Source organism: Camelus bactrianus, chromosome 6 (genome assembly GCF_048773025.1).
Source record: "Camelus bactrianus isolate YW-2024 breed Bactrian camel chromosome 6, ASM4877302v1, whole genome shotgun sequence".
NCBI classification, from domain to species: domain Eukaryota; kingdom Metazoa; phylum Chordata; class Mammalia; order Artiodactyla; family Camelidae; genus Camelus; species Camelus bactrianus.
In genome coordinates this window covers 66,598,023-66,621,057 of record NC_133544.1, presented here as the reverse complement: position 1 = coordinate 66,621,057, position 23,035 = coordinate 66,598,023, and the positions used below count along the sequence as shown (strand labels likewise).

General features: G+C 41.1%; 1 protein-coding gene across 10 annotated transcripts in view; it reads left to right on the top strand.

Moving 5' to 3' along the window:
- RYR3 (ryanodine receptor 3) overlaps nt 1-23,035 on the top strand; it is a 500,053-nt gene that overhangs the window by 170,177 nt on the left and 306,841 nt on the right. For all 10 annotated transcript variants that reach the window (XM_045524185.2, XM_074365868.1, XM_045524186.2 and 7 more), the window contains exon 3: nt 5,300-5,407. In XM_045524185.2, coding sequence (XP_045380141.1) covers nt 5,300-5,407 — 108 coding nt within the window. The remainder of the gene's footprint in view (nt 1-5,299; nt 5,408-23,035) is intronic.

Below are 23,035 nucleotides of genomic sequence, written 5' to 3'. Positions count from 1 at the left end.
GTTCCAGGAACCACTTGCCGCATAAACCCTCTTTAGGTCATGCTCCAGCCAGGTCAGGCCCTTCCTAATCACCACATTGCCAAAGAGGCCTCTGGGTCCTGCAAGACATATAATTCACACTCTTTAATTTAGCATTGAATAAACTCTTTTGCATTGTTTTATAAAGTCTAATGTACTGGAGGTCTGTCTCTTCAAATTGCTTAAACATTCCTTGAAGAATAGAAGCCATGTCTTTTGTCTCTTGTTCCCACAGCAGCTAGTACAGCACTGAATGCACATTGTTAGGTCCTCTGAATACCAGCTGACTGCCTGATGGATGTGGGAAAGCAAAGTAAGGTTAACTGGGCTGACTTTGGATGCTGTGTCTCCAGAAATTCTCCTTTAGTGGAGCATGTGCATCATTCTCTCAGATTCCTCCTCTTCTCCCAGATAGGCCTCCCTCTGCTGACATCAGCAGGTACCCCTACATCGTCACAAAGACATCATCATTCTGCTGCCCTAATGGGAGATCCAGGAACAATTTGCCATGTGTAATTACTGTCTGTGCAGTAGTTCTGACCCTCGATGTGGCTTGTTCTTGCTGAATCCTTTTTGGCACTCTTTTCCCATCCAACAGAAACACCAATCATCATCTTCTCCTTCTTCTACATCCAAGTAGTCACCAGATCCTCTCCTAACTTGTGAAGATTTTCCATATTCGTTGCCTTATCTCCATCACCATTACTTGCATTCATGCCGTTGTCACCTTGTAACCACTTTATTGCAACAGCCTCCTAACTTGTATCTCTGCCACAGTCTAGCCCCCTTCACACTGGACCTGCAGTGCTCTTTCAGTGATGCAAATGTAATTTTATCACTCCCTTTAATTGTGCCTATTGCTCCAAAGATAAAGTCCAGAATCTTTGACAAGGGGTCTCAAGATCCTTCTCAGTCTAATACCTGTTTCTCCTTCCGCATCGCTTCTCATCTCCCCTACTTGTGCCCCTCCCCCTTCTCCATTCCAGCTGTGAGCAGCTCCATGTGCAGCTCCATGTGCTTCCTCACATGCCTTCCTCCCCACCTGTGGGCCTTCTGAGTCATACTTTGGAAATTGTCCATTGGTCTCCTCAGTACTCCACTAGACCACTCAACCTTTAAGGGCAGGGATTTCACCTTTTCCTTACACAAAATAAAAACTTCAAAAATACTAGACTTATAAATGAACATTTAATTGAGTTATTGATGTTTTGATTTGACTTCCCTGTGTTGGGTACATTTGACATTTATTGAGTACTTGCTGTGCACCAGACCGTAGTTTAAGCTCTTTAAACTTAAAAACTTAAGTTTATTCTGAGAAGTAGGTACTATTATATCTCTATTTTGCAGATAAGGAAACTGAGGCACACAGAGACCAAGTTACCTGCCTAACATCACTCAGCTAATAAGCAGTTGAACCAATATAGGACCTCAGGCAGGCCTGTACTAGACTGTTAACCACTATAACCAATATATCCTGCATTGCTTTTAATTCAAAGCCATCGATGCATTTACAGGGTGTGTCCCTGAGGCATGGCTGTGCAGGAGCCAGGTGGGCTAACAGAGAAGTGGGAGGAAGACCCACGGCAGTGAGAGAAGGGGGCCTCTTGAATCATACACAGGAGACTTGGGGAAGCGGCTCAGCCTGGCAGGTGCACTTTGTCTGCCACCACAGCCACCATCAGTCACAGGGTCTCAGATCATCTTCCAGGACACAGAACATCAGTTCAAGAAGAATTGAGTTGAGCACTTGCTATTCTGTGTACTGAGGAGACCAAAAGTAGAATGAGACTCAGATTTTTCATCATACCCATAATCTAGTGAAGCCGACTGCACTGCGTGAAGGGCTGTATAAACTGCAAGGGACTGTGATGACAGCACAGTAGAGGGAGGACAGTCCCCTTTTGTTCACTAATTCTTCTCTTCATCTCCCTGAAGGCTTGTCTAGAACTAATACACTGCTGAGTGCATATGATGGAGTGGTAGGTAGAAAAAATGCTAAATGAATCCAATAACAGGAGTATGAAATTCTCACCATCTTGGATTTTTAGTAAGCCCCAGAAAAATACTTTCAGGGCAGTGAAGCGTATGTTACATAGATGTATGGAACACGGAAGGTCCCTAGACCTTCCCTTCCACTCGTTTCTACATATGGGACTAAATGAATCCCTCGTTCCTGGCTTACACAGAGCCCTGGCATCTCAAGGTTTTCTGGAGGACATTTGGAAACACAGCGCTTCTCTAGGCTGGGGACAGGGCTGGGGAGAGTGATGAGGAGCTATTTCAGAACAGATGTCAACAGAACCCTTCCCTCCGTGCAGAGAATCATCAAACACATGCCCCATGCCTGCCAGGCAGAGTGACTGAGGCCCAGGCTCCAGAGCACAGAGACAATGAGCTGGCCTCCTGGGGGACTCTCACGCTGCAAACAAATTAGCTTTGATGGACGAATGGCCTTTGCTCATTCTTGGGGAATGTGAAGGTGGGAGCTCGGGCTGGTGTGGAGTTTAATTAAGGCTGGCAGCTGGCATCGCAGGTCAGATGGCTCTGTGCTCTGCACTCCGTTCACATCACAAGTCACTAGCTGCATTTTGCTTTTCTCCAGGTATTTCTGTTGCCCTGTTCCCTCCGTTACCACCGCCTGCCTGTTGTTTTGCATGCTGTTGGAGGGGTGTGATCTTACCCCTGAGCACAGAGTCCAGGCAGGGACCACAGTTTAGAGGTAGGAAAACTAAACTCTAAGGAAACTAGGTAAACCGGTGGCAGATACAGCGCTCCAGTGTGAGCTGCCTCTTCCCCGTGCTCACTGTCCCTCTGCTTAAATGTACTCATCTGCACCAGTCATTAAATCACAACTACATTGGGAGGGAGAGAAAGATATCATCGGAGCATGCGTTCTGTCCAGTATTGGTGGTCCTCCATCAGGACGGATGGTGGCGGTGCTCAGGGAGGGCGCCTACCCCTGTCCAAGCAAACCAGACACAGAAGGAAAGAAAGCTGACTCCGAATCACACAGTCTTGAGGAAGGGCAGAATCTCTAGCACTTGGAGCTGTGAAAGCTTCTATCTTAAAGAGCCTGGACTAAATAGGGTTCTTGTAACAGCGTGGGTGTTGGGATTGTTCAGTTGATTAGCCAGCATGCACCCTTCAATGCACCAACCATAGCTGCAGACCTTCCTGAATAGAAAATCTCTAAATCACGTGCTCTAGTGAAGAAACCCTGGCTTTTTTTTCCTTCCTATTCTGGTGACATGAGGTCCAGTTAGACTAAGAAGTAGTAGGGAAAAAACCTCTGGAAAATCTTCTGAGATGGTATCCTCTTTTGGGAGACTGGGTCAGACTGTATGGGGTTTTGGCATATGGTCTTTAGGGAAATGCTTTACCATATTATTGTATGGTACCTGTAATGATGCTGTATATGCTGTAGAAACACACTCTGGATGCAGCGCCTTGCCCTGCATCACCAGCTGTCTGCTTGCTCAAGTCCCATATGAATAAGTTAATTACCTACAGCAGGAATAGACTTTGAAAACAAAGCAAGAAACATGTAAAATAAAGACTGTTGCCTCCTCGTGTTACAGTTTCTCCTCAGTTACATCATATTCATAAAGAGAACTGGGAAATTTCCTGCAATACTAGAATTCTGGGAAGACTAGGTTTTTAGGATTTCTGACTATAGAGACCCTGAATAGAAAAGTATTTAAGTAGAAAGTACTCAAAACATAAGTCACCCATGGGCCAGTAGCCTTTGGGATAGGATTACCTAGTCTTGGCTTAGGGGGTCTTAAAACTTTAGTAAAGGGAAAGAGTGGGCAGGTCCAGCAAGCAAGACATCATTTGATTTTTGAGGGCATTGAGGTTGGGGAAGAGGAGGAAGAATGTACAAACACTTGGAAATTAAAGGGAACTTAAAGATTGCCAATTCCATTAATATTTTAAAAATGAAAATGTGGACATCAGAGAGGTTATCTGTGCCTTAGTAGCAGGCTTGCTTTGGCTTCTAAATTGAGGCTTCATGGAAACTGTGTTACCTGTCTCCAAGTAGTAGACGTAGCTGTTGGTGACTTCTGGCCCTCATTCCTCCTTCCTGTTACTCTCACGGTGTCAGTGTTCAGCCAGTATTGCCAAGTAGGAAACAAAGGCTTGGTATATAATGTGAATGTAAGCTGAATTCCCAAGGAAAATAGTGTATTGTGGAACCAGATTGTAAACTCTGGAAGAACAATAATTTTGTTCTTCATGTCTTTATATCTTTCTTAATATCAAGCACTGTGTTTTACATAAATATAATAAAGTATTTGCTGATTGAAAGTATTCTAATTGTGAAAAAATCTGTAATATTTTCATCAGCAACAATAATAGTGAAGAGTCAAGTGTATGGATGTGAAGACAGACTGTCTGGATTTGAATTCAACTCAGCCAAGCGTAAACTATGACCTTGGGCCAATGACCTGACTTCTCTGTGCCTTAGTTTTCTTGGCTGTAAACTGGAATATTAAAAATATCTATATAGAGAGCATTCGTGAGGATTAAATGAGTTAATATATGCAGTGCACTTAAATCAATACCTGGCACAGAAGAATATTCAGTGAGCATTAGCTATTTCAGTATGCAGAGAAGGTTGTCTTTAACTGTTTTTGAGAAATGGTCCAGAATACCACGATATTACCTAGGCACATAATAAATTAGAATGATTGTTGTAAGGGTCATCAGTTCTTATAGTTCTGAACATTTCTTTGCTCAGAATTAAATTTAATATCTCTTAATCCCCTCTGTTGTCTCTTTTTACACTATAGTGTCCAGGTTTTCTATCAATGAGTAAATAGATTCCCTATTTGGGTCACTATTGTCTACAGCCATATTCTGGTCTGTCCATTGTCCTCTTACAAATTATTGTGGGTAAGATCCCAGTGACTTTCTTCCTTTGGTCCCACCAAGACATCAGTGTCAGTCAGCCTTCCCTCCTTCAGCAAAGTTGTGTGTAGGTTCTTCTCCCATCTGTTCCATCAACCCTCACTCAAGTTGATCCTGACATCTTCATGACTGTTCCCTTGAGACGTGGGGATTTTCTTCTCCTCATCCTTTAGAATCCACCTTGAAACCCATCTTAACTTAAATAAGAAAAATCTGCCTTTGTACTCATCTGTCCATCCGTCCATGCCTCCATCCAACCAGCCAGCCAATAGTTACTTTGATTCATAGCTCTTTGCCCTTGAGATGTTATTGTGTGACCGATCCCCAACTGATATGAGTAGGTATCCTCATTCTGGTTTTATTTCCACAGTTTGTTCCTCCAGATCTCTGCGTCTGCAATTTTGTGCTGGAGCAGTCCCTCTCTGTCAGAGCCCTGCAGGAAATGCTTGCCAACACAGGTGAAAATGGCGGCGAAGGGGTGAGTACCTGAATTTTGTCCTAGGTGGGGATTGGGACACAACATGGCCCAAAAGAACACACTTCATTTTGTTCCTCCAGTTTTGAACTGGAAAACCTTAGGATCCTTGAGTTGATCCTCTCCTCTTATTTAGCAGCCCTAATTCTGCTTCCTTTGGATTAACCAGCTTCCACCAGAAAATAGAAGAGATCACCACTAATGCTGCCTGAGCAGGGCATAGGACATGAACCCACAATCCACCAGGAGATGTGGAGAGGCTGAAAGCACCTTGAGATGGAGGGCATGAGTTAGGTAGTTTCATTTTTCTTGGAAAACTCTAATCAGAGATTGATGACTGCCCAATGAAACACAACCAGGTTACAGCAGTTTGGAGAGGATTTCCTGTAGAATTCAGAATCTTTGACATGTGCCCAGATCTCCACAGGTTCACTCATGATGAGCAGATTCAGAGCTCGAGTTTTTTTTGTCAGTAAAATGGTCTCTAAGTACTTAGCTGAGGGATGGTGGTCTCCCAAAGGTCTCCCAGGCAAGGCTTTGGCCAGAGACTCCAAATAATTTTTGACTCTTCCCATAATGACCCACATCAGTTTATATTCATTTAGCATCAAGTATTTTAATTCTATGGCCTGAATAATATTCTTTCCAAAATGCAGAGCTAATCGTTACACTTTACTGTTTTAAAACTCTCTGTCTTCCCATTTCCTTGAGAGAAACTCCACATTTCGTAACTGGGCATAAAGCCCTTCAGAATTCGGTGAGCCCTGCGTACCTTTCCTGCCTGATCTCTCACCACAACCCCTACCCAAGCATTCAGTGATCCAACTACATTGAATTCCTTTCACTTCCTCAAACACAACAATTCTCTTTACCTCTGATCATAAGTGTCGGTCATTCCCTCCATTTAGAACAGCTTTCTCCTCCTCTCTCTTCTCCCTTACGTAATCTTTACGTCTCCTTCAAGGAATGAGTCTAGGTGTTAGATCAGCTGAGAAGCCTTTGACCCCATGAGTCTAGAATGGGTGCCTTTGTTTGAGCAACAGTCAGTGAATATTTCTGACCACTCTGTACTGTAACGGCAAGTCTGATTTTTTGCATCTTATGCTCCAGGTAGGTGGGAACTATTTGCAGTACCCAGCACAATTTATTACTTGACTGGAATGAACTCATACGTCATACAGAAGTATTCTATTTGTGGTAGAACAATGACCAGAGAGACAAGAGAACCAGTATTTACATTTAGGTTACCTTCCAACTCTTACCGTGATCTTACATGAGTCCTCTAACCTCTTAAGGCTGTAGTGTTCTCATGTATAAAATTAGGACGTTTGATTAGTTTTCTAGGGTCACTCACATCAGTGTTTGTGATTCTCCACTCTTTTGGTTTAGAATAATAGGCTTTTATCAGTCACCTGGAAATAGCTTTGTTTTGCTCCTTAGAGCATTAACGCAGGTGAGTTTTTGTTCTTTTGATGTTCACTGAAGTCTGTGTTCACCACCCCCTTGCGCTGACCTCAGTACCCCACGCTCTCCTCCATAGGCACACACCTCAGATGTTTCCAGTTCAGTGGAAAACATTTATTTTTAATTGCTGACTTTTTCCCAAGACAGTTAACTCATGAATTACAGACATCTTTAGTGAAGGAGACTTGTTTGATTTGGAGTATCACTGCTTTGAATGTCCACCAGGATCAACTAGACCCTGCCAACATGTGGCCCCAGGACAGAAATTGGGAAGATAGAGCTATGTTAACTGGAGAATTACCTCATGGACATTCTTTTATCCTATTGCGTTCAAAAATTTTTCAAGGGACTTTGTCTTTATTATTTAGTTTGAGTAGTTTAGGGCGTCTTGTAGATGACAAAGTAAATTCAAAAGTTCTGGTTATAATCCTTGCTCTTCTTTGTTGCCAGGAAGTTAAATAATAGTCTTAACTTGGCTTTAAAAAAAAAAAAGAATAAATAACAGTTTATTTTCCAAATGAAACGTGAAGTCCAACTTAAGAAGATTGAGTGCTTGGTTCTGGAACATAGAACTAAGACTAAGACCTACCTTAATTACCAGCCACGTTATGGCAGAAGTTTGAGGCCATCTTTAATTTCCAGTATTTAAAAGCCAATATGTTAAATCTTAACAGGGGAATCTATGCTCTTTGAAAATGAGAGTCAAAAAAAGATAATCCATGACATTTTTCTCATTAAATATTCAGTGGACAACAATCGCTATATTGAGTCAGATCTGAAATTTCCCATGTGTCAAACTGGCATTTTTTGCTGTTAACCAAAGAAGAGAGAGGTCTAATAGTTGTTTCCTATCTTGATACATTATTACTATTATTATTATTAATAATAACTAGAGATATTAGAGCTAGAAGGAAGGGACTTGAGGTAAAGATCGGGGAGGATGCTCTTTTTAAATGATTGCAATGTTGTTTGTTGGTGGTTCCCCACTAGTTACCTGGATGGCAGCTTCAGTTGCTATAACCCTCTTGGAACTCTCTCACATTTCCACCTGGGCTCTCAATCTTTATTATGAGAAATAATATTTTTCTAGAACCTCTTGAGTCTGAATGTTTTGCTTTTCTGAAGTGATTGCTGTGCACACTTACTATTAGTACTTAATTTGATTTGAGATGATAATACTCAGCAGGGAAGAAAAAGAAAAAGAGGAAGAATCAAGGAGGAAGTCAGTTAAGTGACAGACCATAATGATTCTCTGGGGAGCCTGGGGATGTTTGCCAGGGTTGACGCCTCCTTTGCATGTCAGTCCATTCTGTTTGGAAATAGGCATTTACTGCTTTTAAATAGATATTACTTTCACTAATGATCATGACTGCCACCAAACAGGATGCTTTAAAGAATGTCATTTTTCCTTCTAGGCATAAATTGGTCCTTGTGTGTCTGTTTACTGCTGCACAGGAACTGGACTTTTTTTTTTTAAATGACTTCAGTTTGTTTAGTCACATGATGAGTGTGCAGAAGTCTTTTTGCAAGGATTGACAGTTCTGCAGCAGTCCCTTTCTGCTAACAAACAAAGGTGTCCAGCTTGGTTTAAACACAGAGAGTTTATTATTGAAATGTCCTTTGCTACAATCCGTAGTACGTGGGACTCAGCTTTATGCTGAAAAGGAGAATGAATGATGAGGAGGTCCTGGGGACAGTGAATGTTGATGCCCCTCAGGAGTCCACCCTCGCTAAACTCAGCCTTGGGTCACTTTACCTCTGATTAAATCCTATCTGATGTTATTCTGGGGAATATTGCCAAGAGATGGGTGCTTGCCACTGTAGCCAATTAAATAGCTGGAGTTTGAAGTAAAATCCCTGTATACAAATGTTAACAGGTCTTCACACTTTGAATTGATGGAACGTATAGGATGTGAGGTCCCTGGCCACCTTTAGCAGGACACTGGGCTAAATAAAATAGATGTCAGCATCTCCCTCTGAGCCCTCACTCTTCATCATCTCTAACAGTGACTGAATACAGAGCTTGCAGCATTTGCAGGGACAGAAAGTCAGGCTTAAGAATCAGGCAGATGTGTTTTCAGTCCAAGCTATACTGGATGGGGTGACCTCTGAGACTCGTTATTCCTACTTTCTGTACCTTTCTTTCCACATCTTCAAAAAGCAACCTCCTTCATAGGGTCGGGGGAGAATTAAATGAGATAAATGCCAACAAGTGCCAATGGGTGTGGAAATGAGTATCAATTCCTCTTTCATCTCTGGTCTGCTTCCTCCTGGCACGGGTCCATCAGTCACATTTAAATGCCTCAAAGGAGGGAGAATCCCGCGCTATGTAACCAGGTGCGTGTTAAATCGGTGGCCATATAACCACAAATGGATTTTGATGTGAATGAGCATAATGCTTCTAAAAATGAAAAGCCTTGATTAATATGATTACCAGCTACACTCCAGATAAGGGCTCTGGTTTTCTATAAAAATTGACTTAATCACTGTCAGACTTTGACCACTTAAAAAAAAGAGATGAAATATACATGTAAAAAGCATTAATGTTATGGTTGTATATGATCACACTTGACTTTAGATTCTAAAATAACCCAAAATTCTAGCACATAATCAGCCTTTTGAACTTGATTGGGAAATGTAACCTGGGAAGGCCCTATTTCTGCAAGAACCTTTCTCACAGATAACCTCACTGAGAGGTGGTTCTTTAATTCTCTGTATTACTTACGAGAGTCCCATTAACCCTAAAAGGAACTTCAGGCTCCTTTCGCTTGCCCTGTCTTTAGAGTAGGGGATACTACACACAGCGCATTCGCTAGAGAAATGCACACGGGGCGCATGGCCCATTGTCCTGGCCAGGGATGTTGTGACCAGGCCTCCTGGGAAACTAGGGTTTGACCCCTGCCGTCGTGTGACCTTGTAAATGGCCAAGGAGGCATAATCTTAACATTTTGCTGTATTTGTGTGAAGGTGATTTAAAGTATGTGTCATGAGATACTTAACCTTCTAGCCAAGTTCAAGACACTCATTCATTTTATAAAGTCATGGAATATTTAGTTACAGAAAGGTGACAGCATCATTTAAGAAGAATTTGCTGAGACGGAGAAGATGGCGGAGTAGAAGAACGCTCGCAGGTCACCCTCTCCCACAAATACACCAAGACCCACATCTACAGACCCACTCGGTCAACCAGAGCACCTGCGGAACTCTGAGAGAACATCGCCCTCTTCAAAAGATAAAGACGCCAAATATCTGGTAGGAGAAAAGGAAAAAAGAGAGAACAAAAGGCAAAGCAGCGCGGGACGGGTCCCGCGGGGAGGGAGCAGCAAAGGAGGACTGGCGCTCGCTCGCTGGGTCTCCCCTCTCCAACTGAGAGGCCAGCGGGACGGAGGGGGAGCCTCCGAGGCTCGGATCTGTACAGAGCAGCCCTTGACTAAAAGAACTAAGTTAAACGGGCACAGAGCGTCACCCCAACACCCAGCCTGAGACGCGGCCAGCAGCGGCGGGCAGGGCCAGGCTGCCCAAGCAGGGCGGAGGACCCGGGCGGCTGCACGGAGGCAGCCCCTGGGGAACGCAAGGGGCTGCGCGCCGTGGCTGTGGGTGCACAGGGCAGAACAACCTGGGCCCTCCATAAAACAGCAAGGTTGATGTGCTCTCGGGGGAAGGGTGCACACCCCCATCTCTGAAAACCCGCGGAAAGTTTTCGGGGGAAGAGAGGCGGGGCTCAGGCACAGCCGCCATATCCCCCGGCGCTTAGCACCCAGGCGGGGGCGGGGCGAAACCTGCATCCGCACCAAAGGGCTTAGCAGCCTCAAAGGCCAGACTGAGACTGACCTGTAGCCCAGGGCAGATAGGATCCTTCCATCCTGGTCCCTCAGAGACTTGCTCCACAAAGACAAACAAGGAGCTGGGTTTTGGCTGGGAGCAGGGACAGGGCTGTCCCTCGGTCTTCCCCGAGCCCACCCGCGGAGCGCCGACCAGGGCAGAGCGTGCAGCCGCACAGAGCAGCGGAGCTACCAGCGGCGCAGGTAGAGCGAGAGCGGCCCCCCGCCTTTCGGGCAGGAACACAGCCCCTGACCGAGGTGCTGGGAGGGGGCACGACCCGCCCACCTACCAGGCCAGTCTGCAACATCTGACTGCGGCATCCAGAGGGGCAGCGACCCGCCCGCCCACAGCAGAGGAGAGCTGCACCTGACCCAGTGTTAGGAGGAGGCGCGATCTGCTTGCTGACAGGTGCTGGGAGCAGCACAGAAGAGGGCGCCAACGGAGGGCCTCTGAAAACAGCAAGCTGAGCTTCCAAAACAGGACGAAGACAGAAAGACTTCACATTAAAAGCACACAGACTCCAGGAGAACACCGACAAACCCACCTCACCCTCCTTTTTTTTTTTTTAAATCTGTTTTTACCTGTTCTATTTTCTATTACTCTCTTAATTTTTACTTCTTAATTCATTTCTATTTCTCTTGGGTTTTGATGTCCTGTTATTGATTAGACACAGGTTTCAAATACATGTATTCATCTCCCCCCCCCCTTTTTTTGTAAAGGTTTTAAAAGGACGTCTCAACCCGATTAATACTCTGCTTCAACTCACTCTTCTATTATTCATTATACACTGTTTTCAAACCCTCTTTCTCCCTTCTTTTAAAATTCTTTCTCTCTCTCTTATTTTTTTTTCTTTTTTTCCTAAGTTTTATTCCTAAATAGGTATTAGATAGATAAAATCCTTAAGGACCAAAATAAACAACTGATACTCCATAAACCACAGTGCCAAAGAGGTATGAGCAAGATGAAGAAGCAGAAAAACCTTTCCCAATTAAAAGAACAAGAGAAATCCCCTGAAAGAAAGATCAACGAAATAGACATCGATAGCCTACTAGATCAAGATTTCAAAAATGGAGTGATCAAATTGCTGAAGGAATTAAAAGAGATAGTGTTTAGAGATATAAAATATGTCAAAAATGAAATTGAAGCTATAAAGAAGAGCCAAGTAGAGTGGGTAAACTCATTGACAGGGATGAGGAATGATCTAGTAGCTGTGCAAAGCCGACTAGATAATGCAGAGGAACGAATTAGTGATCTAGAAGACAGGGCAATAGAAAGCACCCATTCAGAAGAACTACAAGAGAAGCAAATAAAAAATAATGAAAATAGCATAAGGGACCTATGGGATAATATAAAGCGTCCCAATCTTCGCATAATAGGGGTCCCAGAAGGAGAAGAAAGATCAAAGGGGATTGAAAAGGTTTTTGAAGAAATCATGACTGAAAACTTCCCAAACTTAAAGAAGGAATCAGATATCCAAGTACAGGAAGCTCAGAGGGTCCCAAACAGGAAGAACCCAAATAGACCCACACCAAGACATATCATAATCAAGATGGCCAGAGTCAAGGATAAAGAAAGGATTCTAAAGGCAGCAAAAGAAAAGCAAAGAGTAAGTTACAAGGGAACCCCCATAAGGCTCTCAGCTGATTTCTCTACACAAACACTACAGGCCAGAAGGGAGTGGCAAGATATATTCAAAGCCCTGAATGAAAAAAAGATGCAGCCTAGGATCCTTTATCCAGCAAGGCTATCCTTTAGGATAGAAGTAGAAATAAAGAGTTTCACAGACAAAAAAAAGCTGCAGGAGTTTAGCAACACTAAACCCATGCTAAAAGAAATATTGAAAGGGCTATTCTAAATAGAAAAGCAGCAGGATGCTACAGAAATGAGAAACTCACAACTGGAAAGGTGATAACTCATGAATTACAAATAAAGTAAACATGAAATTATAAAAGAAGACATACAAATCACTGAGAGTGGGAGAGGGAGGCAGGGAAATATAGAATATCTTTTTCTTTCTTTTTTAAATTTTTTTAACAGTAGGATGGGTTTGAGATCATGTTACTATCAGTTTAATAAAAACAGTTATAGTAATGGGTTAATAGATTTACAAAAAAGGGTAACCACAAGCCAAAAATTTACAAAGGAGTCACAAAAATTAAATAAAATCCATGCAAATACAAAGGAAAATTACCAAAACACAAAAGGAAGAAGAAAGGAACAAAGAGGATATACCAATTCAACTGCAAAGGTAAGTTCAAAATGGCAATAAACACACATCTATCATTAATTACTGTAAATGTTAATGGACTAAATGCTCCAGTCAAAAGACATAGAGTGGCAGACTGGATAATAAAGCAAGAACCTTCAATATGCTGCATACAAGAGACCCATTTTAGGGAGAAGGACACATATAGATTCAGAGTGAAAGGATGGAAAAGGATATTTCATGCAAATGGAAAAGCCAAAAAAGCAGGTGTTGCAGTACTGATTTCAGACAAAATAGACTTTAAAACAAAGGCCATAAAGAAAGATAAAGAAGGACATTTTATAATGATTAAAGGAGTGATACAAGATGAGGATATTACACTCGTTAATATACATGCACCCAATATAGGAGCACCTAAGTACATACAAGAATTACTAACAGAGATAAAGGGGGATATTGATGGGAATACAATCATAGTTGGAGATTTTAACACTGCATTAACATCACTAGACAGATCTTCCAGACAGTAAATAAACAAGGCAACAGAGAAATTAAATACTACAATAGAAAAACTAGATTTGGTGGATATTTTCAGAGCATTACACCCCCCAAAAATAGGATATACATTCTTTTCAAGTGCACATGGAACATTTTCCAGGATCGATCATGTACTTGGGCACAAAAGAAACCTCAGCAATTTTAAGAAGATAGAAATTATCTCAAGCATCTTTACTGACCACAATGCCATGAAACTGGAAATCAACAACAGAGAAACAAAGGAGGAAAAAAGGAAAGCATGGAGATTAAACAATATGTTATTGAAAAAACAATGGATCAATGAGGAAATCAAAGCTGAAATTAAAAAATACCTTGAGACAAATGAGAATGAAAGCACAACCACTCAAAACCTATGGGACACAGCAAAGGCAGTGCTAAGAGGGAAGTTTATAGCGATACAGGCCTTCCTCAATAAAGAAAAACAATCTCAAATAAACAATTTAACCCACCACCTGAATGAATTAGAAAAAGAAGAACAAAAATCCCAAAAAAGCAGCAGAAGGAAGGAAATAATAAAGATCAGAGGGGAATTAAATACAATAGAGATTAACAAGACCATAGAAAAAATCAACCAAACCAAAAGCTGGTTTTTTGAAAAAGTAAATAAAATCGACAAACCTCTGGCCAAACTCACAAAGAAGAAAAAAGAGAGAGCACAAATTAGCAAAATAAGAAAGGAAAATGGAGAAATTACAACAAACAAAATAGAAATACAGAATATCATACGAGAATATTATGAAAAACTATATGGAACCAAACTGGATAACCTAGAGGAGATGGACAAGTTTCTGGAAACATACTGTCCACCAAAACTGAATCAAGAAGAATCTGAACACTTGAACAATCCGATCACTAGAAAGGAAATAGAAATAGCAATTAAAAACCTCCCTACAAATAAAAGTCCAGGACCGGACGGCTTCACCAGGGAATTCTACCAAACATACAAAGAAGAACTCATACCAGTCCTTCTCAAACTCTTCCAGACGATTGAAAAGGAGGGATTACTCCCAAACTCATTCTATGAAGCCACCATCACCCTGATACCAAAACCAGGCAAAGACACTACAAAAAAAGAGAATTATAGGCCAATATCACTGATGAACATAGACGCCAAAATCCTCACCAAAATTTTAGCAAATAGAATCGAACAACACGTAAAAAAGATTATACATCATGACCAAGTGGGGTTCATCCCAGGGACACAAGGCTGGTTCAACATACGCAAATCAATCAGTGTAATAAATCACATCAACAAGAGAAAGGACAAAAACCACATGATCATCTCAATCGATGCAGAAAAAGCATTTGATAAAATTCAACACCCATTTATGATAAAAACTCTCGCCAAAGTGGGTATAGAGGGAACATATCTCAACATAATAAAAGCTATATATGACAAACCTACAGCCAGCATAGTACTCAACAGTGAAAAACTCAAAAGCTTCCCACTAAAATCTGGGACAAGACAAGGATGCCCACTATCACCACTCCTATTCAACATAGTCCTGGAAGTCCTAGCCACAGCAATCAGGCAAGGGAGAGAAATAAAAGGGATCCACATTGGAAAAGAAGAGGTAAAATTGTCACTGTATGCTGATGACATGTTACTATATATAGAAAACCCTAAAAGGTCCACACAAAAGCTACTAGAGCTGATTGAAGAATTCAGCAAGGTAGCAGGTTACAAAATTAACGTTCAAAAATTAGTTGCATTTCTTTACACTAACGATAAATCAACAGAAGAAAGTAAAGAAACAATCCCCTTTAAAATAGCACCCAAAGCAATAAAATATCTGGGAATAAATCTAACCAAGGAGGTGAAAGAATTATACACAGAAAACTATAAACCATTGATGAAGGAAATTAAAGAAGACTTTAAAAAATGGAAAGATATTCCATGCTCTTGGATTGGAAGAATCAATATTGTTAAAATGGTCACACTGCCCAAGGCAATCTACAGATTTAATGCAATCCCTATCCAATTACCCAGGACATATTTCACAGAACTAGAACAAATCATAATAAAATTTATATGGAACCATCAAAGACCTAGAATTGCCAAAGCATTACTGAAGAGAAAGAAAGAGGCTGGAGGAATAACTCTCCCAAACTTCAGACAATACTATAGAGCTACAGTCATCAAGACAGCATGGTATTGGTACCAAAACAGACATACAGACCAATGGAACAGAATAGAGAGCCCAGAAATGAACCCACAAACTTTTGGTCAACTCATCTTTGACAAAGGAGGCAAGAATATACAATGGAATAAAGACAGTCTCTTCAGCAAATGGTGTTGGGAAAACTGGACAGCAGCATGTAAAACAATGAAGCTAGAACACTCCCTTACACCATATACAAAAATCAACTCAAAATGGATCAAAGACTTAAACATAAGACAAGATACAATAAACCTCCTAGAGGAAAACATAGGCAAAACATTATCTGACATACATCTCAAAAATTTTCTCCTAGAAGAAATAAAAGCAAGAATAAACAAATAGGACCTAATGAAACTTACAAGCTTCTGCACAGCAAAGGAAACCAGAAGTAAAACAAGAAGAAAACCTACGGAATGGGAGAAAATTTTTGCAAGTGAAACCGACAAAGGCTTGATCTCCAGAATATATAAGCAGCTCATACGACTCAATAAGAAAAAAATAAACAACCCAATCCAAAAATGGGCAGAAGACCTAAACAAGCAATTCTCCAAGGAAGACATACAAATGATCAAAAAGCACATGAAAAAATGCTCAATATCACTAATTATCAGAGAAATGCAAATCAAAACTACAATGAGGTATCACCTCACACCAGTCAGAATGGCCGTCATTCAAAAATCCACAAATGACAAATGCTGGAGAGGCTGTGGAGAAAGGGGAACCCTCCTACACTGCTAGTGGGAATGCAGTTTGGTGCAGCCACTATGGAAAACAGTGTGGAGATTCCTCTAAAGACTAGGAATAGACTTACCATATGACCCCGGAATCCCACTCCTGGGCTTGTATCCAGAAGGAAATCTACTTCAGGATGACACCTGCACCCCAATGTTCATAGCAGCACTATTTACAATAGCCAAAACATGGAAACAGCCTAAATGTCCATCAACAGGTGACTGGATAAAGAAGAGGTGGTATATTTATACAATGGAATACTACTCAGCCATAAAAACCGACAACATAATGCCATTTGCAGCAACATGGATGCTCCTGGAAAATGTCATTCTAAGTGAAGTAAGCCAGAAAGAGAAAGAAAAATACCATATGAGATCGCTCATATGTGGAATCTAAAAAACAAAGACAAAGCGTAAATACAGGACAGAAATAGACTCACAGACAGAGAATACAGACTTGTGGTTACCAGAGGGGTGGAGGGTGGGAAGGGATAGCCTGGGATTTCAAAATTGTAGAATAGATAAACAAGATTACACTGTATAGCACAGGGAAATATAAACAAAATGTTATGATAACTCACAGAGAAAAAAATGTGACAATGAGTGTGTATATGTCGATGAATGACTGAAAAATTGTGCTGAACACTGGAATTTGACACATTGTAAAATGATTATAAATCAATAAAAAATGTTAAAAAAAAAAAAAAAGAAGAATTTGCTAAAGATGTTTCTCCCCTGACATTGTTAGGTAATGAACAAATCAAAACAGATGCTGATGAGGGGAACCAGAAGCCCCTGGTCTAAAGTTTGAATTCTGGCTGTGCTCAGATTTTAAGTTCTTGTGCGAACTCATTCAGAATGAAGAAGGCGGAAAGCGGCCTCACCTCTTTATTCCTGGGGTCCTGGGTTCCCACCGTTATTTCTTTATTAGGGAAGAGAAGGGATGACCTCCATCATCCCCGTGTCACCTCAGTCTAAGGTTTTTGCCTTCCCTTTGTATTAGTCAGAAAAGAACCAAAATGAGAATTTATTTTGTGGATAGGGAGGGAACAAGACTGATGGAAGAACTACGTACATAATTCTAAATAAACCTCATCCCCCCTTGACATTTTTTTAAAAGAAAGAAAGAAATCATTTAATGAGACAAATCTAACATTGGGCCTTAATTACACCTTTAGAATAGGACACAAGATTCCCTTTGGAGAAAAAGTACAAAGTCATTTCTGTATGGGTTGGGATATCAGTTACAGGACCTACCCATATTCACCTTAAAGCTAGGGTAGCCAGGATGCGCCAAAGTAGCCACATGAGGTATTCGGGCCTTAACTTCCTTTGCGCTAGTTGGTAAAAAGTACCTCCTTGGTGCTCCCACTCAGGACCTCCCCTCTCCAGTGCCAATGCCTGTCAGGTTGTTCATCCCAGGAATGTTACCTTTGACTACTGCCTAACTGGCAAGAGCAAGATACCACAATATTAAATCCTTAACTTGCTTGACTTGATGCTGCTTTTTTCTTTTGAAAAGGGCAAAAATGACATTCTGATTTGGAGTACTTCGCTTTCTTTTTTTAACCTATACCTGGTCATCTACACCTACTACAGTAAAACAATATATTTATATTAACAACATAACAACCATACCTATTTGGTGAAATTCCTCTTACATGGGAAAACTTGAGAGGTTTATATGTCAAAAACTACTCTTTAAAATCTGCCCTGTGTTAGAGAGTTCACTCACATTTGCTCACGGGACTAAGCTGAGTCAGGCTGAGTCCTAGCACTGCCACCAACCGGGGGTTTGAGTGCGGGGTTTGGTTTCACCATCTCTAAACAACAAGATGCAGAGGAACTTTCCATCTGTGGTGGTTGCAGTTCACCAAGTTAGAAAGGAGAAGTGTCACCATCTCACCTCCTCTGGTGTGTCCCACTGACAATATCTCATCACACAGTTAGCTGTGGACATGTGAGCCTGTATGCATTAGCTGTTATTCTGGAGACCCTGGCTCCCATAATTTTAGGTAGATGGATAAATGTGTTTATTGTCTTTTTGCCTTGGTGTGGACAAAGCGAATTTTTCAAGCTCCATCCAGAACAGCAGCCCTAAAGCACTAGGTGATGATGATACAGTTTTAAATTTTTCTTGAGATGTGTATCTCCTGTAAGTCTTCTTGTGGAAGAATATAGGATGTATTTGATGTATTCTATAGTTTTGACAGAATTTCATTCTTCAATGAGCCAAATATTATTTTCAGAAATTAAACAATAATGAAAAGCCTCCAAACTAACGTTTTTAATGTGTTTTTCCACAGACCAAATTGTCATTAAATTTGTTTCTTCTTGTCCTGCTTTTTTCCCTCCTTACTATTCTCTCTCATGTTATGCTGTAATTTTAGAATTTTATGCTGATATAATGGACTCTAATGTTTCTCTGATAAGATGTCACTTACAAAATGCATGCAAGTAATTCATATTTCATTGTTGAACTGGCCTTTTGATAACATAATAACTAAAATTTGCCATCTGGAAGACCTTACTTCATGGTAAGAAAACTCCTCTTTGGTAAAAGAAAAAAATCTAATTCATTGTTTCCAGTATTTTTAAGAGAAAGAAATTCCAGATTTTCTGATGTAGGTACTGACCATTTTCCTTGGGTGGATTTTCTTGCATAAATGTAATTACAAAAAAGTGCTGTAGACAAATTCAGGCTACAGCATGTTGCTTGCTTGCTCGTTTCTTGATGACATCAGCACTGTACTGGAAAAATAAAAACAAACTTTTACATTGAATGCCACTGCTAACTTCTAGCTAAAATAACAAAATATTCACCAGGTAGGAGCTCCATACCCTGCTTTACTCCCATTGGGGTTTTTCTCTATAGTATCAGCAGATTCCTCAAATTACTTGAAAGTTTTCAACAAGATTGGAGCATACTAAAATACCCATGTACTGTTTTGTTTTTTATTTTGCAAGCTCAGTGACCTTTCAGAATGGGTGTTACTCACTCCTTTACTGCAGGTGTACTCTGCATGGACAGCTGACTCCAGCTGGATTTGTAATGAACTGGGCCTTTCACTTGTGAGTGTTCTGGGGCAGTTTCTATCCTCTGTGCCTCTGCAATTTAAAAAAAAAAAAACAAAAACAAAACACCACACACTTCAGTCTGGTGGAATTAGATGTGGCTGCACACTTAGAAATTTGTTGCCAAGCTCGTTCAACTGCTGCTTTGCAATTCGAAGAATAACTTGCCTGTTGACTCATTTTTTCCCCCTCAAGACATTAAAATTGTTTTTCAAGTCTCTCTTTTTCCCTCTGAATATGGTCTAGAGGGCCTGGGGCCATTGAGTTCAACTGGGCGAGATGACAAACATGCAAGCTTGCCTTCATCCAAGCTTCTCGGTGCTTCAGACTCTCCCAGGCTATTATGCAACTCCAGCTTTGCTCTCCCATAAGGCTGGAATTCATAATAAAAATGGAAAAAGCTAATTGGATATTTTCCGTTTCTCACACAGCATCCCCAAAATGAACCAGCAGCAGAGCCAATGTTAATTTCAACAGTCACGAACAACCATTAAAGTTAACTAGCTTTTTACATTTCTTCATATCCTGAGTAGAAGGGTTTTCAAGTGAGAGAACCCACAGAACTAATTTTTAAAGCTCCAGACTCTATCAAATTGCCCCTTTCTGAATATAGTGTTTTAGCTTTAGTGGAATTGCCTTTTCTTTGGTGGAATCTTTTTCATTCTAAAGTCAGTGCCTCCTGACTTTAATCAATCTGCTTCTGTGATCTTGAGGTTATTTTGCGAATGTGATAACATATAGCTTCGCTGATGTTTCACGAACTCTGGAATTCTTCTCATTCTTGCTGTGGACATTGGACTGTTCTGTCAGTGTAGTCTGGTCACACTGAATTCAGTCATCTTAGAAAGCTTGAGTGTCTTCCCTAGGGCTGGACTAAAGGTTGTTTTCTCTCCCTCTTTCTCTCTCTCTTTGACCCATTTTAATTGCCAAAAAAAAAAAAATTGAACATCTTCATTAAAGTTTCTTAAAGGAATGAGGAGGGGTTGAGGTGTCTAAACTTCTTCCAGCACTTACGAAGTAGGTAAACAGTTGTACTCTTGGGTGGGGGATGTTTTGATGAGAGATTTTGCTGAAAATTTTCTTTTAAATCACTAGTCGGGAGGGAGAGATGGATTTCAGCTGCATTGCTAGGAAGTTGTTTTAATCTTAAATTGTAGAATATTTGAATTTAGGGGAAATATTTTCATTTTAAGAGACTTGCTTACCTTTTACAAATGAAGCACATTTGGAATTCAAGAAATCCTGGGAGAATGGAAGCCTTTCAGATTATTTATTAGATTTTTTCCTTTGATCACGTAATTTACTTTTAATAGCTACCAGAGTTTAAATTATATATTTGTGGGGAAAATTGAATGAACTAGAAAAAATGCCAACTTATTTCCATTTCATGAAAGTTTAATGAAAGCACTTATTTGGATATTCTGGTAAAGAAAAATTAACTTGGTGCCAGAGAAACCCTGATCTCAACTGGCATTTTAATCCTCCCTGGAGCAAAAACCCTGCAGCCAGTGCCCCAGATATATGATTACTAATAACTGGTTTTAGAAGAGAAAGATCTTGAATGACCAAATGGAATCAATGGAGAGAAAGCGAGAATAAGAACAAGAAGATTTAGGGAACCTGTTGGGTAAAAAGGCCTCCTACTCTGTAGAGAAAGAGGAGGAAAGCTGAAGGCAGAAAGCTTCTGTTCTTACCTGCTGGCTTCTGTAGCTGAGACTTGGGGCGGTACTGAGGTGGACAGTGTTCCCCATTCCAGAGCTGTTGCTCTGGTAGGTGGGAGGAAATTATGGGACTAATAGGGGCTGGCCTTCTGGCCTGAGGACTGCCGCTCTCTGTGCCTTGTTCTGCTCCTCTGCAGAACGAGTCCTCTGAACTGCATTAATAGCTCCTGAACATCTTGGGACACTGTTCCGGGACCAGTGTCTGTCCATGAGGAAATTTGCAAGTCATCATTAGGAAAATAAAGACAATGTATGATTGTTTCATTAAGCTAACTTTATAAATGGAAAGGTCTGCCTTTTTTGTTCTCCGTGATTATGTCCTTTTTAGTATTTTATAACAGAAATAAAGTTGGTAAATTTCCTTTTTGGAAATTATAGTGATAGTGTAGGTGACAGCTCCTTTCCTTTCTTTTCCTTTCCTTCCTTCCTCCTTGCCTCCCTCTAGCCCTCCCTCCCTTCTTTCCTTTTTCTCTCTCTTTCTTGACAGCTTTCTTTCTTACTTTTTTTTTTCATGCCCTTATTGGGCAAAATATAAGATTGGCAACTATGTTGATGATCCATTTTGGTCCTATCGTTGAAGTCGCCCCAGTTCTTGAGCTAGTGAACCCCTGAGGCCTATTCTCGTGTACAGCTTGTGGGCTCCATGTTCTAAGTAGTTTTGGCCAAACACCAGGCACGTGTTTTGGCTTAAAAGCTGTTGCTTTGCAAAAATATTTTTGATAGTTGATATCAACCCAGATAGTTGATGCCCTTATTGGTGGTAGTTATTCACATCTTCTTTGGTGGATAACTCCTGGTCTCAGCTCTGTGTTGGAAGGGAGAGGCCTCTGAGATCATAGCACCTGTGTGCAGCCTGTGTTTTCATTCTGGAGAGAAAAGTGGAGCCAGCACATTGTTAAAAATACTATGCTGCCATCTTATTAGTGATCTGTGTCTGAAGGCTGGGTTCCCCGCCCCCATTTCTCTACTGCTCATTTGTTTTTATAAAGCAGAGGGAGTGAACAGGAGAACCGGGATGTTGTTCTTAGGAATGAAATCAGAGCTGTTCCTATGTCGGTGTGGCCAGCATCATGCAGGCTTCTGCTGAAGAACAGCCTCTGGGAATTTGCTTGAGAAAGTGCTTCCTCTTCCTGACTCCCCTGAGTCCTGCTCTCAGGGGTGTGGGCTGGGGCCAGTGATGGAAACTTGTAGCATGACCACTCCTGAGAATACCTGCTTTTATGTCTTTGGTGAGATATTAGAAAGGTAAATTGAGTGCATTACTTTATATTTCTAACCAGGTGTATATCTTAAAATAGATATGTTTATTTCTGAAAGTCTATGACTCGGTATTAGAAATTTTAAGACTTACTACTGGAATACAGAAGTCTCCAGATTTAATCTTACCAGTGAGTACAGGTAACTGAATTGTAATTCTTGAGGAACCTTTTAGTCAGCCAAGCAGAGAGAGCTATCCATGGTGCTGATTCTCTAAGCCAGCGCAGCACGCTGTGTGTTCAGTTCAAGCACACAGCTTCAGGGGCAAGAGGACCAGGCATTTTGCCCCAGTAGTCTGTAGGACTGTCTCTCCTTGTTACAACCCCAGCAACTTTACTTATGCCTTGCCCCTTATGGGGATTTTCCCATGCAGCTTGCTTAAGGGACTGCTGGCAAACCCTGATTCAATTTTAGGATTTACACAAATTTTGGAAACAATGACTTGATGTAGTATATAATTCCTTCACTCAGCCTTTAACTGAGTCCAATAACACATTTCTGCACCAGTTTCATCCAGAGATTTACAATAATAGGGGGAAAGGAAGGTGAATATTTAATAAGAGGCTAGCATTTCAGAACTTCTTGCTCCATTCGGGGTTGTAAGTTTTGTGGTGGATTCTGCACCCTGTCGTATT